This window comes from Gorilla gorilla, chromosome 1 (genome assembly GCF_029281585.2).
Source record: "Gorilla gorilla gorilla isolate KB3781 chromosome 1, NHGRI_mGorGor1-v2.1_pri, whole genome shotgun sequence".
Lineage (NCBI taxonomy): Eukaryota > Metazoa > Chordata > Mammalia > Primates > Hominidae > Gorilla > Gorilla gorilla.
The window spans coordinates 59283222-59300078 of record NC_073224.2 but is presented as its reverse complement, the minus strand read 5'-3'; the positions used below and the strand labels follow the sequence as shown (position 1 = coordinate 59300078).

The following is a 16857-nucleotide window of genomic DNA, read 5'->3' as shown; positions in this document are numbered from 1 at the left end:
TATAATCAAGCACATTAGCCAGGTTATCTCAGCTTTTTTCTTAAATAGATCTCCAAGCTGCTTAGAAAACAGAGAACCTGATCTTCATTTTATTAAAACAGTCTCCAAAAATTAACCAGTGGCTAAAGGAGAAGAGAACTTGTCATGCAATTTGTCTTTTGAGCCTTTTGTAGCAAAGGAACAGAGTTCTTGTCACTTCTGCTTCCCACCTTTGCTTGGGCAAGGGTCTCAAACTATTATTTCAAAAAAAGATGTGGTCATTGTGAATATCCTAATTACCCTATGTACTGTATATAACACAGACTTAGAGATCCCAAAGCATAAAATAACCACTTTAGCTTTATTGTATGATCTAATTTTATAGTAGGTTATTAAATTCTGTGCTAAATTTATACATAGAGATGGAGAAATTTTAGTTCAGCAGTATTTTTAAACTAATAGGAAAATGCTGTTAGACTTTATTTTTGTCCCCTCCAAGAATAAATGCTTTAGATTCCTCAATACAAATGAAAACCTAGCCTTTGCTTCTGTTGTGCTTTTGCGTATTTAGGTGAACTGTTAGTAAAGTCATACATAAGGTTTAGGGTTTGTTTTTATTTTTATTTTTTTAAATCCTGCTAACTTTAAAACCTATAGACTTTTACCAAATGGCTTATGAAAGCCTGACTTCTGAAACAAACCTTTAGTTCTAAAACTAAATACTATTTCAATAAATCCTCATAATATGAAGGTTTCTATCTTTGCTGGTTGTCAGGTTGCTTGGTGTTTTAAGTTGCTTTGAGTTCATAGATTTTAGAAATGTTCACTTGGGATCTGACCAGCCTCTCAGCTTCACAGGATCCATCTCTGTTTAGACATACCAAGTCTCAAACTATTTTGAAGAGAAAAGGCTGTGCAGTGAAAGGCTTCCCATTAAAGCATGATATGTGTCTTTCATCTTCCACTAGGCAGAGTTCGAAACTGAAAGTCTGATAATTTGATGTAAACTGACAGTGACAATAGAAATGGCTACTTTTGAGATTATTTAAGAGAAGGTGCAAGGTATAGACATTCATCAATGAAACACTAAAGGAAAGGTTTTTATTTCTATGTTTGCTTTTTAAAATAAGAATAGAGTAAATGGCACAATAGATTATATAAACAAGGACTTCAATGACAAGCTGTCAAAGTTAAAATAATATATTTTACATGGGTGACTTGACGCCACACTTTATCACTTACATGAGGGGAAGCCAATTTGAGTCTGGTCAATAAAACACAACCTCCAAAGTTGGGCCTGGGGCAAAGCTGACATAGTGTGGCAGAGCCTGGTGGTTTGGCATCCACTTCTGCTGAGACACAGCAGGAGTTGGCACTGCTACCATCTGGGGTATGTCCGACATTTAAGCCCTATTCGATTAATCAACACTTATGCAGGTTGAAGGGACGATGCATTGGCTCTGCTCTGAGGCAGTTCAGGCTCTAGTAATTTAATGCAGGTCTGAGGCATAAATGGGACTAGTGATTCAAAAACTGGATTTACTGCAGTCTCACAACTGTTGAAAATTAAAGTACATGTGCTGCAAGTTAGGGGTTACTAGGGTATCTCATTATAGGAGGCTATTTTTTTTCAGAGGTTGGAATCTTTGCTGAATTACTGAGAGACTTATTCGAATGTAGGCTTGGACCAAATAATTTTCTGATAAATTGGCCATAAATCCTCAGTAAAATAAGCTTGGTGTTCTCAGCATATCTATTGGCTTTTTGATCATTTTTATGGCTTTCCTTTTGCTGGTCAAATTATCCTTATATGCTCCTAAAGCTCCTCTGACATGGATTAAGTCAACACAAACCAATAGACCTTCATTACTTTGGCAACTGGTTTTGATTTGGGGGCAATAAATATGATGACACAGACTAGATTACCTCTGCTGAAGGGATATGTGATAAGCCGTAGGGATGTCAGGGATCCTGCATTATTTTTTCTGCGTAATGTGAGAATGAATTAATAGCAGCTTTTAACTAGCTGAAGAAAGTTGGAAAGAAGAAAGAAATCTGAATGAAAAGAGAGCCAAGGTATGGCCTATAGGTTAAGAGCGGTGACACCAGTCGATCATAAGAAAGTCCATGAACACCCAATGTGTGTCCAACATCGTGCAAGGCACGGGCAGGCAGGGTCAGGGCCAAATATGTGAGGAAACTAACATGTGATGTGATCCATATCTTAGTGTCTGGGAGAGGAGATAAGACCATCAATGAGAGCAAGATTTATTGTGCAATAAAAGTGTAGAGCAGAGAGAAATAAGCAAGGCCTGGTATAGCCAAGGAAGGGGTAATGGAAGAAGCAAGATCTGCAAATATGGGGGTTGGAGGAACTATTTTCCTTATAAAAATTGTTTGTTAAATTATTACTTTTCCAACATTTTGCTTGGAAAAAAATGCAAACCTAAAGAGAATTGAAAAAAAGTTACAACTAATGCGTGTAACTCTTTAACCCAGATTACCAACTTTTTAACATTTTGATACCTTTGCTTTATCTCTGTCCATATACATGTATTTTTTTTTTTTGCTCAGTAATTAGAAAGTAGATTGCAGATGTCATGACACTTTACCACTAAGTATTTTAGTATCTCTTAAGAAAGAGGGCTTCCTTCTATAACCACAATGCTAGTATCACATTCAAGAAATTTAACATCTTATATACTATCCATATTCAGACTTTCTAATTGTCCCAATAATGTCCCTTATAGATTTTTTAAATCCAGGATACAATCAATTGCATTTAGTCATCATTTGGCATGTCTTTTTAGTATCTTTTTTGATCTCAAACTGTCCCCTGCCCTTTTAATTCTTTTGCCACTGAATATTCTCTTGCTTTTGGAATTCTGTATAAAATCAATTGGCATATTTATCCCTTGTCTTCTAAAATTATTTAGTATGGCAGAAATGGGATATGAAGCAACTCCAATCTTTTTCTACACTACAAAATGCAAGTTAGTAGAGGACCCAGCAAATACATAAAAAGGGAACTCAAATAATGAAGCTACTATGTTTAAAATAAGTGGTATAAGTCATCAGCCTAGGAAAGGACCAGTAGCGAGTACACATGAAATTGCTCCCTCCATTCTGGCCCTCCTGAGAGACAGGAAATCAGGTTTCTTGACATGGTATCTAAATGGGTTACATGCCCAGTTTTGGTAAACTCTTTCCTGGCACATGAGCTGTCTGCCACTTCCTATTCTAGTTCTTCTCCATTTGTGGCTCTGCATAAGGAGTTATCCTTCTGTAAAGTTTCCCAGGCATGCAGGAAATGTCCCAGAACCACAGGCATGCTTTTTGTTCTCCTTAAAGCAATTGGATCATGGTGATTCCTTCAGCCTAAAACATACTTCTTTACCTCATTCTCCCAGCAACTTCCTTTGAGAAACTTAGCGATCCCATGAGGCACCTTCCTTTCTCCTTGTTTTTCCTTCATGTTCACCTCTAAACTAACACCACCCATATGGAACTGTAATTGTTTATATAGCTGCCCCACCCCCAGGCACTATCACTAAACAGTGAATTATTTTAAAGATAATGGTTATGCCTTTTACTTCCATATCTCCAGGATCTAATATGCTGTCTGAAAGTTTGAAGGCAGTCAGTAATAATTTGTTGAGTAAGTGAATGAAAGCTTGAATAAATGAATGAATGCATTTCACCACCAACAAACTTTCTGGGCTCTATAGAACTCTTCTTATGACTGAGAAGAACTTAATAATGTGTTAAACAGGGCAATCAGTGTTACAAGTGTGTGAGTCAATAATAATTGACCAGCCACTTGGGCAAAGCACTGCATTTTATATTATTGGGAAGTTCCAGAGTAACAAATAGTCATGCCTTACAGTCCTGAAGGGAGGGATGGATTTGGCTTAACTCACACTGAACAACAGCTACACATTCATGTGCATATGCTATGCCAGGCAGGCCTAGCTACAGCTCTTCTCAAAAATGTGCTGGCCCTGGACATTGCTGTGTAAGAGTTACAGGTGAGTGGAGTCACATGGGCTTCTCTGGAGAGGCTTTGCAAAGTACAGAGAAAGTTTGAATTATCTTTTAAAAAGAGGAGAGGCATGATTGAATAAACGGCATGTTTCAGGTTGGAGAAGTGGTTTGGAGGAACAGGTGATTCCTGTTTGAAAAGTGGCAGATAAAGAGAGTTGCTCTGCTGGAACACCCCACCCCCGGCCCCGGCACTTAAAGCTAGGCTGCAACTGGTGATGACCTTCATGAGGAAATGGGACTCATTAATAAAGAGCCTCTACTTAAAAATTGTTGGGTGGAGTGGCGCACGCCTGTAATCCTAGCACTTTGGGAAGCCAAGGTGGGCGGATAGCTTGAGCCCGGGAGGTCAAGTCTGCAGTGAGCCAAGATCATGCCACTGTACTCCAGCCTGGGCGACAGAGTGAGACCCTGTCTCAAAATAAATAAAGAAATAAAATCAAAATTGGCAATTTATATTTGATATGGATAGGTTTGATATAGTTCGTTCCCACGACTTCCTAGTCACGTAAATACGGTCATTTTTTTCTGTGGGGCTGGATGGAGGATGTAGATTCTGGAGGAAATAAAAGTGTGTAGAGAATAGATGAATTACCTAGGGAGAGGACAGTTGGGCCAGGATTGTGACTTTGGGAATGCAGAGAGAGAAATTAGAACAGAATGGTAGGGGAATTGGTTACAAATGGGTCTGAGCATAGAGTAATGAAGAGATGAAAAGGATGTGCTTTGAAAACTAGAAGAGTTTGCAGCTCATAGCGCTGAATGAGTTACACGCTCTGAATCTTCAGTTAGCAACCACTGTTTTCTAAAATGAAATAAAGAGAAGAAAAGAAAAAAAAAGGGAGAGAAGCATGAATGTCCACACAGCTTTTCTGAGACCAAAATAGGCCAAGCTAATGTCCAGTAGTTCACCTAACGGAAACAAAAAGAATAATTCACATGTAGCAAATGATAGCTGGCTCCTGCTTATTTTTTACCTTTATTTTTCTTTTTAATCCTCACTAGCAGCTCCTGATTGTGTCACTTGATAACGTTTCCATTCTAGGTATGAGGGGCAGGAAAAGGTAAAAACAAACACATTGTTTGTTGATTTCACAAAAAGGAATAATGCTCGTGTCTGGTTGGCTCCTTGGTCATATTATCCCTTATCTGCCACTCCAATTCCTGCCAGCAGCACCTCAGAGATGGCACCTCCCCTTGCTGCTTCCGTTCCTCTGCAGGACACATGGTGAGGTTTTTATTACGTAAAAATCCCAAGAGGAAGAAGCTCTGTGTTGATAAAGTCAATAGCTCATTGCATGCTGCTAGACAAGCTCTAACTTTTAATTCTCTTCTGCCAAGTGGCAGTCTGCAATGTCTTTGTGGAACAGACACTGTTCCAGGTGCCAGGGAAACAATTGGGAACAAGGAAGGCAAATATCTGCACCTGAATGGGGCTTCCATTACAGCAGGATACACACATAAACTCTATAGACTTCACATGGTACTGAGTGCTTGAGAGAATGAAAGCTGATTGCAATCAAAGAGGATGGTCAGGGAAGGTCTACCCAAGAAGATGACAGCAAATAGTAACACCTACCTAGTTGAGTTATTAGGAGAATTAAAGCATTTTCTGTGTTAAAAACATCTGGCAAACCACTGACACAGGGTCAGAAGAAATGGCTAGCCATTATCTTTCAACAATAAATTTACAAAGCATAATGAAATATAACTGAGTTTGAGCTGCTGGGATTTGGTTCTTGTATGAGACGAGGCGATAATTTTTATTCACAAGGCCATGTGCTCCAAAGAAAACAATGCTATCACTTATACCACCTGCTTATGGAGAGAAAAATATGAAAGCAATGTCCTCAAACCTCTAGCTGCATCTATGCTTCTGCCTAAAATCTGGTATCCTAAGTAGGAGAGAGGTTGTGAATTATCAGGGCTTTTGCTTGATACTTATTTTTACAGATCTAATGCCTATACTGGCTCCTGCCAGGGACTGTTTGGCCCACCACTCTACTTCTAGCTAGCATTGTGATTACACCATTTGTAGAATGCAGAAATAAACTTGTCTATTTATGACCAATGTCACAGCACATGTCAAATCTCAGTGTCACTGGGCCCTTTCCCTAAAGGTCTACAAGAGGAAATATGTCATGCTTGAGTTAATGTTGAGGTTGATTGTTTAACCTGGAACTAGAATTCCAAATATATATCCTTATGTTAGATCAGTTTATTTTTTTCTCATTTATCTCCAATGTGTCCACAGGAAATTTCCACAGTAGCTGTTCTAGCCTCTTCCTTCCTATCATAGCTATACCATTCCTTCTGGTACGGAAATCATATCAGAAGGTTCCCAGGAAGCATCTTCCAGGCTGCGGTTCCCTGGACGGTCCCATCTCAGCTCAGTTTTTCCTCCCCCAGCTATTGTGATGACCCCCAATCAGCATAGTTATAAGAAATTGTAATCACATGGTGAGAATTAATGAGAAAGCCTTTATATTGGATTCCTTCTTTTTCCAGCAAGGGACTTCAAACCCTGCTAACTGCAGTCTTACAGCCCTTGGAGGGGGCCGTAGCTCACCATTGTTCTGTTCTCGGCAAACCCAGTGGGAGCTTATCTGTTTTCTGGGAGAAGCAGAGCAGCCAGATGAAGAGATGGGGCAGTGCCAAGGAGAAAATGATACTCAGCATGCAGTGCAGATCCCTCCCTCCCCTGTTCCCTGCTGTCGGCCTGCTGCTCAGAGGGAAAGGTGCCTGGTGGCTCTCTGATCGCCATCCTTTCTTCACATTCCTAAGCCTTTTATTTGGTGAAAGGAGCATCTGGCTGGATAGCCTCCTCCTTATCCCAGGACACTTCCCGAGTCCTCTCTTTTGGCTTTTTAATACCTTATTTTCCCCTTATGACTGTAAAGTGGACAGTGTATTTATGGTTGAAAATTGGCTGCTATAGCAATATTAATTTTAAAAACAGAGTTTTGGCACATATTCAATATTACTATGGAAACGGCCGTTTCTAACAATTCACTGATAAGATATAGTTCAAGGACTGAGGTCTGTGTGGGAGGTTTTTACCATCCACCAAATTGACGATCTACTTGTCAGAATAGCAATTCACAAGAACTGCTCTCCAAATTTGTATTCCTTTTTTAAAAAATTTAGAGGATGAGCATTCGAGAGATGCCTTTATTTTACTTTATATATGTAGATGGAAGATAAATATTCCAACTGGCATGTTAAAGACACAATGTGTTTAAAATAATTTTTCCATGAATCACTAATTCTCTTAATTGCACATAATGGTCTTACCTGGTTATTTGATGTAACACTAAATACACACACAGACACAACTAGTTTCAGAAACGCACATATTGAAGCTGGAATGTAACCTGTAATCAATTGGCACATTCAAACATTTTAACTTTCCATCTTAAACTGTCTCCACATATTTCTATGTAACTGATATACATACAACTGAATTCCAGGAAAGACTTGAAGTAATTCATTCCACTGTGGTGTTTTCCAGGAGCCAGTTTTTAACCCCAAATATTGCCTTCATTTTTAACCGCAAACATACTTCTGTTGGTTTTATAAAACGCAGGCATGAGAGAAAGGACCTCTGGGGGCTGATGGTTGCAGCATTAGTTCTTGAATTCCCTCACTTTAAGTCAAAGCTTTCATGTTTGCACCTCTATTCACTTGGAAATGTGAGGTTACATTTTCCAAAAAATCCTGCAATGTTTCATATTTTTTCAGGGCTCCTTCTGATATGTTTATTGTTTTCACATTATTTCAAATGCTGTCATCGGCCCTAAATATCGTGAAAGATAGGTCCTGATGCTGACAACAGAATTTGTCTCATTTCTCTTATTTCCAGCTCATTTTGTGTTTTCCAAATTAGATGAACTCTCAAGCAATTAGTACCAGTTGATTCTGATAGGCCCAGATTGCACACCCTTCCACCAGCGCCACATCAGCACAGTGAGAGTGATAACCCGAAGCGCCTCCTTGTTCACAAGTTCGGCCCTGAGTGGATGGTAGTTCTGAAATCCAAACAGGATCAAGAAAATCAATCCGGGGGAGGTCACTCGGGGTGATAAACAAGAGTAATCACATGGATCAAAGTTCTCATCCTGTGCGTATGTCCTGTGAGAAGCTCTTTATCCACTGAATGCTGTAATTCTCAGAACAGTTCTAAGACGTGGGAATTGTTGTCCCCATTTATTATACTTATCCTACGTATACTGTGGGAAAATGGTATATGAGCAGAGCTCTTAACCACTTCATTACACAGCCAGGAGTGGCAGAGGTAGGGCTGCATCCCAGGCCTCGAATTTGCTCTTTCATTCTTATGACATTTCTGAGAGAAGCGGGAAAACAGTATTATGTAGGCTAAGTATACTAAACAAGTATCAAAACTGGATTCAAATCCCTTTCTGTCTGCTTAGCAAGTGCATGCTGTTTCCAGTTCCCCTTCAGAAGAAACAAGATGAAATTTCTTTTCTGGAATTAAGAGGAAAACACACATTAACGTATGGTGCTAGCACATTCCAGCATACAATAATCAGGATGGAAGTTTCAAAATAGGTTTTGACAGTCTCACCATAGAATACCATGGAATAACCTTGCTTGGGTCCTATATAGGCCAGAACCCAGTTAATGTTTCAGAATAAATTCTCTTTGAGGAGAACAAATGAAACATCTATTTATTTTATTCTGTAGATATGGAGTTCAAAGTAATCACAGTTTAAATTAATCATACATACAATATACATTTTTAAAAAGATGTTAATATGATAACTGACTGCAGATAGCAGCATGTCATTTTTCAGAAAAAAAAATTCTACATGATATTTATAATTAATTTGGGGTATGTCTTTTCAGGAAAAGGTTATTCAAAAGCTCAGTGTTAGAGCACAACCAATCCAAATAGGGCTGGCCTTAAATCTCGTCCTGCACCTGGAGGCCTCCATCATCAGTTCATGTGTCCCAGCAGTTTCAATTATCAAAAGATCCATCCTAGTGCCGTATATTTTAAGCACAGTTGAAGAATAGTGGAGCAAAAAAAAAAAAAAAGCCTTTCAACCATGGGAATTTAAAAGCAAAGGGCCCTGAAGAGGCGATTTCAAAACCCTACTCATTCAGTTCACTCTAAAGCTTAATGACATGCCCTATTTGATACAGTTAGGGGAACTCTTTCATCAAAAACTTTATATGAGGCTGGGAATTGCAATATTAGGTTTGTAGGTTGGCTCCCTTGGTCATACTGCAACGTCCTGAGGGAATTCTAGTTTATCTTTTAAAAGCAAATAGAATTAGGGAAAATGATAAATTGTATACTAATGACTACTAATATGTTTGTGTATTTGAGAACTTCCTATAGGCTGTGCTTTTTGTATTTTACATTCTTTGTGTTTTATTTGGTCCCATCCTTTGAAGTAGATGTTAATATTCCATTTTATAAGTGATGAAAATGAGTTCCTAAGAGGTGAAATAACTTGCTGTGTTTGCACAAGTAATTGGCAGAGCCACGAATCAAACCCAGGTCTCTGCCTCTGAAGACTGACCTCTTAACCACTTCATTACACAGCCAGGACTGGCAGAGGTGGGGCTGGATCCCAGGCCTTGAATTTGCTCTTTTATTTTTATCACATTTTTAAGAACAGCAAAGCAACTGTAGATGAAGGACTTGGTTCCTCAGGAGTCCCAAAATATGTGAAACAGGTCAGCCCTCTGGTTCAACCTGAATTGAGGTACTAACAAGGACTCGGGACCCACCCCCATGAGTCCTTCTTCCTCTCCTGTTGCAGCATAGCAGATGAGAGGATCTGGGAAGCCTCAGTTTACCCAATGTAATCAATCTCAGGCTGAATGAGAAGAGAAGGGTCTGGAAAAGTTTAGAAAACAGAGACAAACCAAATGATTTTTCTCTTGTGTGCATGGGTGTGGGCACTCCCAACTCTCTCATCCAGGAGAACTGCCATTTACTCCAACAGATGACATGATTTACCAGACAGATTAAGATGAAATCAACATCTAAGAACAAGAGTGTGCATTTTCTAAAGATCATTGGATAGTACTAAGGTGTTTTTCTGGTCAGATTTCATCTGCTCTTCTGTGTCCCAGCCTTTTGACCTTTCAAGCCCAACTCTGCAGTTCTGTTGCTCTTTCCCAGGCCAGAGTTATCTTTATTGATAAAACATATAATTATTTACAAAAGCATGGCCACACAGTATGGATGGAGAGCTTGCCCTCTAGTTGACATAAACTATTTTTTCTAAAAAACTACTGAACTCTATGAAATTCTATATGCTTTACTTCAAAAGCTCCAGTCATTGTCATAACCCAGAATTTTTCACAGTAATGTGAAGGGGAGATGGAGTAGTAAACGTATTTCTAATGATCTAATAGTACTATATTCTTGAATGTCTCCAAGGCACCTAAGACCAGCTTTTCCCAGCCTGACCTCATATTCTTCCTACACAAACCTCATGTGAACCCAGTTTTTCGTCATGTAAGCCCAATTTCAATGACTGACATCCCAATCCACCTGCTCATCTAATGTGGTATCACCAGCCATCTTCATCCTTCCTCTCTTCCCCACTACTCCACATAATCTGACATGGAGTGATGCTGAATTTACCTCAGAAATCTCTCTCAAACATTCTTTCCCTTCAATTCTCACTCCTTTGCTAAATTTAGACCTAGGTAATCTCTTATCATGACTAATAAGATAAACTAACTTCTCTGCCTCCAATTTCTTCCCCACCTACACTATCTTCCATCCTCCACCCTGTTACCAGAGCTTATCACGTCATGCTTTTGCTTAAATATCTTCAGTGGCTCCTCACTGACTACAGGACAAAGTCTGAGTTTAGTGTGGCATTCACATTTCTTAACAAGACCCTTCTACTTTATAGTATAGTATAGTATAGTATAGTATAGTATAGTATAGTATAGTATAGTATAGTATATAGTATAGTATAGTATTTTCTCTCACCCTTTCCCAATTCAAACATACACATTCATGGTCAATGTATTGGTCAATATAGTATTTTCTCTCACCAGCTCTTTTCACCCTTTCCCAATTCAAACATACACATTCGGTCACACTGGGTTTCTTACTCTTTCCCTAAATTCTAAGGACTTTTATGTCTTCTTGCGTTTTATGTTTTGTTTTTGTTTTTGTTTTGAGACAGAGTTTTGCTCTATCACCCAGGGTGGAGTGCAGTAGCGTGATCTCAGCTTACATCAACCTCCGCCTCTCGGGTTCAAGCGATTCTTCTGCCTCAGCTTCCCAAGTAGTTGGGATTACAGGCGCCCACCACCATGCCCTGCTAATTTTTGTATTTTTAGTAGAGATAGGGTTTCACCATGTTGGCCAGGCTGGTCTCGAACTCCTGACCTCAGGTGATCTGCCCACCTCAGCTTCCGAAAGTGCTGGGATTACAGGTGTGAGCCACCGAGATTGTCTCATTAAAGTGGAATTTCCTCCTTGAAGTACCTGAGCATCCACTAATCCTTCAAAGGACAATCATGTCTCATTCCAATCTTGCTCCACCTACTCCTCAACACAATTAATTCATCACACGGTCATAACACCTATCTGTAATGTATTATTATTTGTGTGTGTGTGTGTGTGTGTGTGTCTTCCTCTTCTCCTATCTCCAGAGTTTGAGCTCCAGATTCGAAACTTTTATTTGTCTTTGTATTTTCATTTCCTAGCTCAGTAAATGCTCATAGTAAATGGTCAATAAGTATTGCTGATTGAATGCACAAACTAATGAACCACATTTGAGCAAGGATTATTGTGAGTAGATCCCAGACAATACCATGAAGCTGTTAGAATATTATATTAATTGTATAATAATTTAAACCAAGACACAGGGAACAATAAAAAGAGACTAAGGATAGAAAAGATATTTAAACTCTCTAGGATGTTAAACACAGATTTCATTTGTAATAGATTGGTTTGGTAACGTGGGGATGAGTCCTAGAGAAAGCTAAATAAGAAGGTAAAAGAGTTTACTACTGATTTACTCTGACAGAAATATATCTTCGAAAAAATCAGTTTAAAAATTCAAACAGTAACTCCTTTCTGTCTTTAATATTTCTATGCAACTCAGTCACAGTTTCATGTTAGCCATTGTTAAACTGATAAGAGCTCGGGTTTGCTAAAAAGTGTTTTGCAAACACATTGGAATTAACATTAATCAAACCACTGTGTAAAAATAACAACTTTGAGAGCCCAGGATCCAGCTCCCTTTGACAGGGCTCTACCTGCCGTTGTCTGCTGCTAGATACTTGGATTCAGCATTAAGCACATGTGCCTTTACAACCATTCAATTGCCATGTCGAATCCGAATCAGAGTGATTCCTGTGGAAACCCCCTGCGAGACCAGCGTATCACAGTCCCTCTTCTGTGTCAAGAATTTTTCCCACAAGACCCAAGGAATTTAATTTCTTTCCTTTCCCAAAACAACAAAACAAAACTGTAAAATAACCATTTCTTCAGTCCCAAATTAGAATTTTGGCAAGGGAGGAAAGAGATCATGAATAATACGTGGCTATAGATCTAGAATCATTTTACAAATATAAGTGTGGGCTCATCTTTTGCCTTTGTTGCTACATGAATGATTTCAGGCACTGAGATTAAGAGACTGAGCAAATCTAGTAGGTATTTCATGCCATATTTTCTGACTGTAGACTTTAGATGCTAGATATATGATCATTTGCAAATGATTTGAGAACAAGAAAATCTGACTTTCGTTTAATACCTTGGTCTTTTTACAGTACTGAGTGGTACCAGCTTGCTCTGGTTGGTCTTCATTCCTGGGTAGTTCCATTGTCCTGAATATTTGTTTGCCTTTGCTGTAGAATTCGCATCCCAATGATTTCAATCTTTCCAGTTGGCAGATGACTTGATCTCCGACATTTTCACCACTATTGGCTCAGTGACCCTCGCCTTGTTACTGATCCTCTTGCTGGCCATTGTTGCTTCTGTTGTCACCTCCAACAAAAGGGCAGCTCAGGGAACCTACAGCCCCAGCCGTCAGGAGAAGGAGGGCTCCCGAGTGGAAATGTGGAACTTGATGCCGCCCCCTGCAATGGAGAGACTGATTTAGGAGCATTGTGTCCCTTCGAGATGGGGATCCACACACTGTGAATGTGATGACTGTACTTCAGGTATCTCTGACATACCTGACAATGTTAATCTGCAACTGGGATTACACTGGAACTACAGGAATGATTCCTTTGACCACCTTAAAAACTTTCACAGTGGTTCCACTCGACACCATTGTTTTATTATATTATATCAGCCAATTGCAAAAAAAGTCTGTGCCAGTAATTTCATCCTTATAATTAGCAAAAACATCTTCCAGAGAATAAAGTCTTCTGTGGCTTTAGTGGCTATCACTGAAACTCTTTCCTCTTTTCAACCTGGGAACAAATTTTAGTTTTCATTTTAGGTTTCTGTACTTTCTGTGGTTTCTGTACTTTCTGTAGTTTCTGTGTAAACTGCCGTATGTTTACACAGAAACTACAGGAAAAAATTGGCTACATTTCTCACTTCTCCTATCATGTGGTCAAAGTTATTGTTGTATACCAGCGATGGGATGTATACTTTTGTCCTTCATTCATGGATTCAGAGAAAGCTCTGGGAATGACTTATGGTTCTAAAAAGTGACCCAATGGCAACAAATAAAAATTGAAATGCAGTTGTTCTCCTTTCTGAGTACTTTTTGCATTTTTGTGACATTATGTGTGACAAAAGTAACCTCTAGTAACATTTGAAGAACCTGCTTATGAATTAGATCTTTTACCTAAATCATTTCAAGTTGGTTACATTTTCAAATTATTACTCTTTGTAAAGGGTTGGTTAAGGCAAAACGTTTCCTAGATAGAAATCAAAACGGGGAAAACTCAGATTCTCAAGTTCGAAAAATCGAGTTCTTTTCTTCCAACTGCTTTTAGGTAAATCAGTGCCAAACAGTGACATTGTTTAAAGGTAAGAACTCCAAAGTTAAATGTGTGCACTTTAAGGAGTATGTGTTTTAAGACTATGGGATATTTGGAGAAAATGCTGGGGTTTCTATTCTTATATTTTCTTCTACAAAGCATCTGGTTATATTTTTATATGTGCTTTGAAATATATAAAACATGCTACTGCTGTAGAATATAAATAAAACAAGAATAGATGCATATGTATTCTGGGTATACACTCAACATGTCTAATGACATGAATTTTTAAATCTGGTCTAGAAGAATCCATCCATCTCAACTACTCAAGGACATCATTTCAGCAAGTGCCTTTCTCTTCTACATCATTAGTTTTCCCATTGTCCTGGGGCATCCCTATCAGCACCAAACATGCTGTCATATTTCCTATCATATAAAATTCTCTCCTGTGGCCCTCATCTCACTCCAATATCTACCCCATTCCTCAACACCCCTTTTCAGCAAAACATCTACAAAGGAGTTTTCTGTATTTTTGGTTTCCCTTTTCTTGTCTCTCATCCTCTCTGGAACTTAAACTAATTTGACTTTTCTCATCATCACTCCATGACCTCCACATGGTTAAACACAATGTCCAGTCCTCAGTCCTCAGCTTACCTGACCTCTCCTAAGCATTTGAAACAATTGTCACTCCTCTTGAAATATTTTCCACACAATGGGACACCATTTCATCTTGATTTTCTTCTTACCTCACTGTCCATCCCCTCTCCATCTCTTTTGATAGTTTCTCCTCATTCCTTAAACTCTGCTTTATTTTTTTCCATACTGTTTATCACCACCTCAGAGACTGCGTATTTTTTTTGTTGTTGTTCTCAATTTTCTCTATCTAGAATTTAGGTTATATGAGGATAAGAACTATTTTTTTTTTGACTCCAGTATCTCTCACCTGGAACAGGCCTAACCCATAGTGAAAACACAATAAATATTTTCTGGATAAATAAACAAATAATGAATGAATGGTGCCCAAATTTGTACCTGCCACCAGAGAAATCCCAAAGTGCCCAAGATTTGTGTGGGCTGTCATTGGATGCTCTGGTCATGAAACTATCATGGCTCTGTAGCCTATCTAATGTCTTACTCAATCTCAGACTTTTTTATCCATATCTAATATTGCTTTAAGTGTAAGTTCAAGAAAAAGCATGTCTCCAGTGTCTACATGTGAAGTATACCATGAGCTATATTTATTTTTGCATTTCATTAGATACAACTTCTTAATAGAAGTTCATATGGAAAAGAAAGAGCTCATGCTTGAAAAAATAAGTAGCTGAGTTAAAAACACACACACAAACTAAAAAAAATCACAGGATATAAAATGGTTCTATTGGTTTAATTAATCTGAGTATTTGCTCTATTCCAGTACCTAGCTTGGAGCTTTGCATAGGAATGTATGTCCAAATACATGGATAAATGAATGCATGCAGGCATGAATAAACAAGTGATTCTTTCCATGTGGACACTCCAAGCACGCACACATTTACAGGCTGCCCCAGCAAGCCAAATCTCTTTATCTTTGAAGAAGCTAAATATTCAATATCTTATGTCAAGAATGCTTCCAAATTAGCCCCATGAAGTATTTGTACTGAACTATTTTTAACAATGTAGACCTCATCTTAGTGGAAAAGTGAAGCATCTTCATGATCAGTGATGGTGCAGCTTTTTAACAGAATGTATTTTCGAAATTTATATTAGGATTGGTTTCGAAGACCACAACAAAACACCACAGCAATTCCTCTCATGCACATTTGCAATGTGACATTGCCACCCCTCCCATCAAGAGGAGTCTGTTTGTCTTCTCCTTGAATTAGGGCTGGCCTTGTGATTTGCTGTGGCTGACAGAATGCCATGGAAATGATGCTCTGCCATACACAAGAGGCTTGCAGCTTCTGTTTTCCCTCTCTTGGAAGGCGACCCTGAGATTGCCATACTGTGAAGAAGCTTGGAATGAAAATAACACGTCAAGAGAGAGTCCCAGCCATGCCAGACATCCCTGCTGAACCCGGCCTCAGTCACCGTGCCTGCTGGATGCAATCACTTAGTGACCCACATGAGAACAGCAAAGGAACCACCAGCTCAATCCACAAAATCATGAGAAACAGTAAATTGTTTTAAGCCATTAAGGTTTAGAGTGATTTGTTACATAGTAATAGATAAATGAAACACAATTATTCACATCAATAAGGCAACCTAAGGAATACAGCAATATGAGGTACTTCTTGGATTCTAATTTCTTTGCTTTTAGAACTGCTGCTCTGGGAACTGGTGGACTATAGAGTATTCATTTGTATAGGAACAATAATTAGTACATTATGAATAAAATATGACACCTATATGTCAGATTTCTCTCAGGATGGCAAATAAGGGTGAAGAGCCATTTAATCCAAACACAGGTCCAGGAGGTGCTGAGGGTTATAGTCCTTCTAGCGCAGCTGTTTGCAGGCTTTGGGGCATGGTGTAAAGTGGACACAGCCAGCCAACTTCCTGCCCTAGGGTGAACCCTGGCCCAAGGCAGCCAATGTAAAAGGCACACATCTGGTGTGAGTTTACAAGGAGTGACAGGAAGCCTCCTTCAAGCGGACTCTCATGTGGCTTCTGTAGTCACAGTGAGTGCAAAGAGAAGCAGGAAATGACAAATGACTGTGACTTAAATCAGCTGCCAAGCCTTCTCCTGTTTTATTCCTAAATTACCACCGTATAATAGATCCTCTTATCTGAGACTGAGACAGGTATGGTCCCAGAGTCTGGCCCTGTGTAGCCATAATTGTTATTATCATTACCAATTAGTATTAGCAGCAGTAATTGAAGGGTAACAGTAATAGGGAATAGAGGTAGAACTAG

At 39.0% G+C, this 16857-nt stretch overlaps 1 protein-coding gene across 4 annotated transcripts in view; it reads left to right on the top strand.

Annotated features, from left to right (window-relative positions):
* CRB1 (crumbs cell polarity complex component 1) overlaps nt 1–16085 on the top strand; it is a 277370-nt gene extending 261285 nt beyond the window's left edge. For 3 of the 4 annotated variants that reach the window (XM_055378481.1, XM_004028096.4, XM_004028095.5), the window contains one exon: nt 12915–13724. In XM_055378481.1, the coding sequence (XP_055234456.1) occupies nt 12915–13130 (216 nt within the window). In that variant the 3' untranslated portion in view covers nt 13131–13724. Of the gene's footprint in view, nt 1–12914; nt 13725–15926 lie in introns of those variants that run through there. The other variant, XM_031003564.3, reaches the window with a different exon arrangement.
* The last annotated feature ends 772 nt before the right edge of the window (nt 16086–16857 follow it).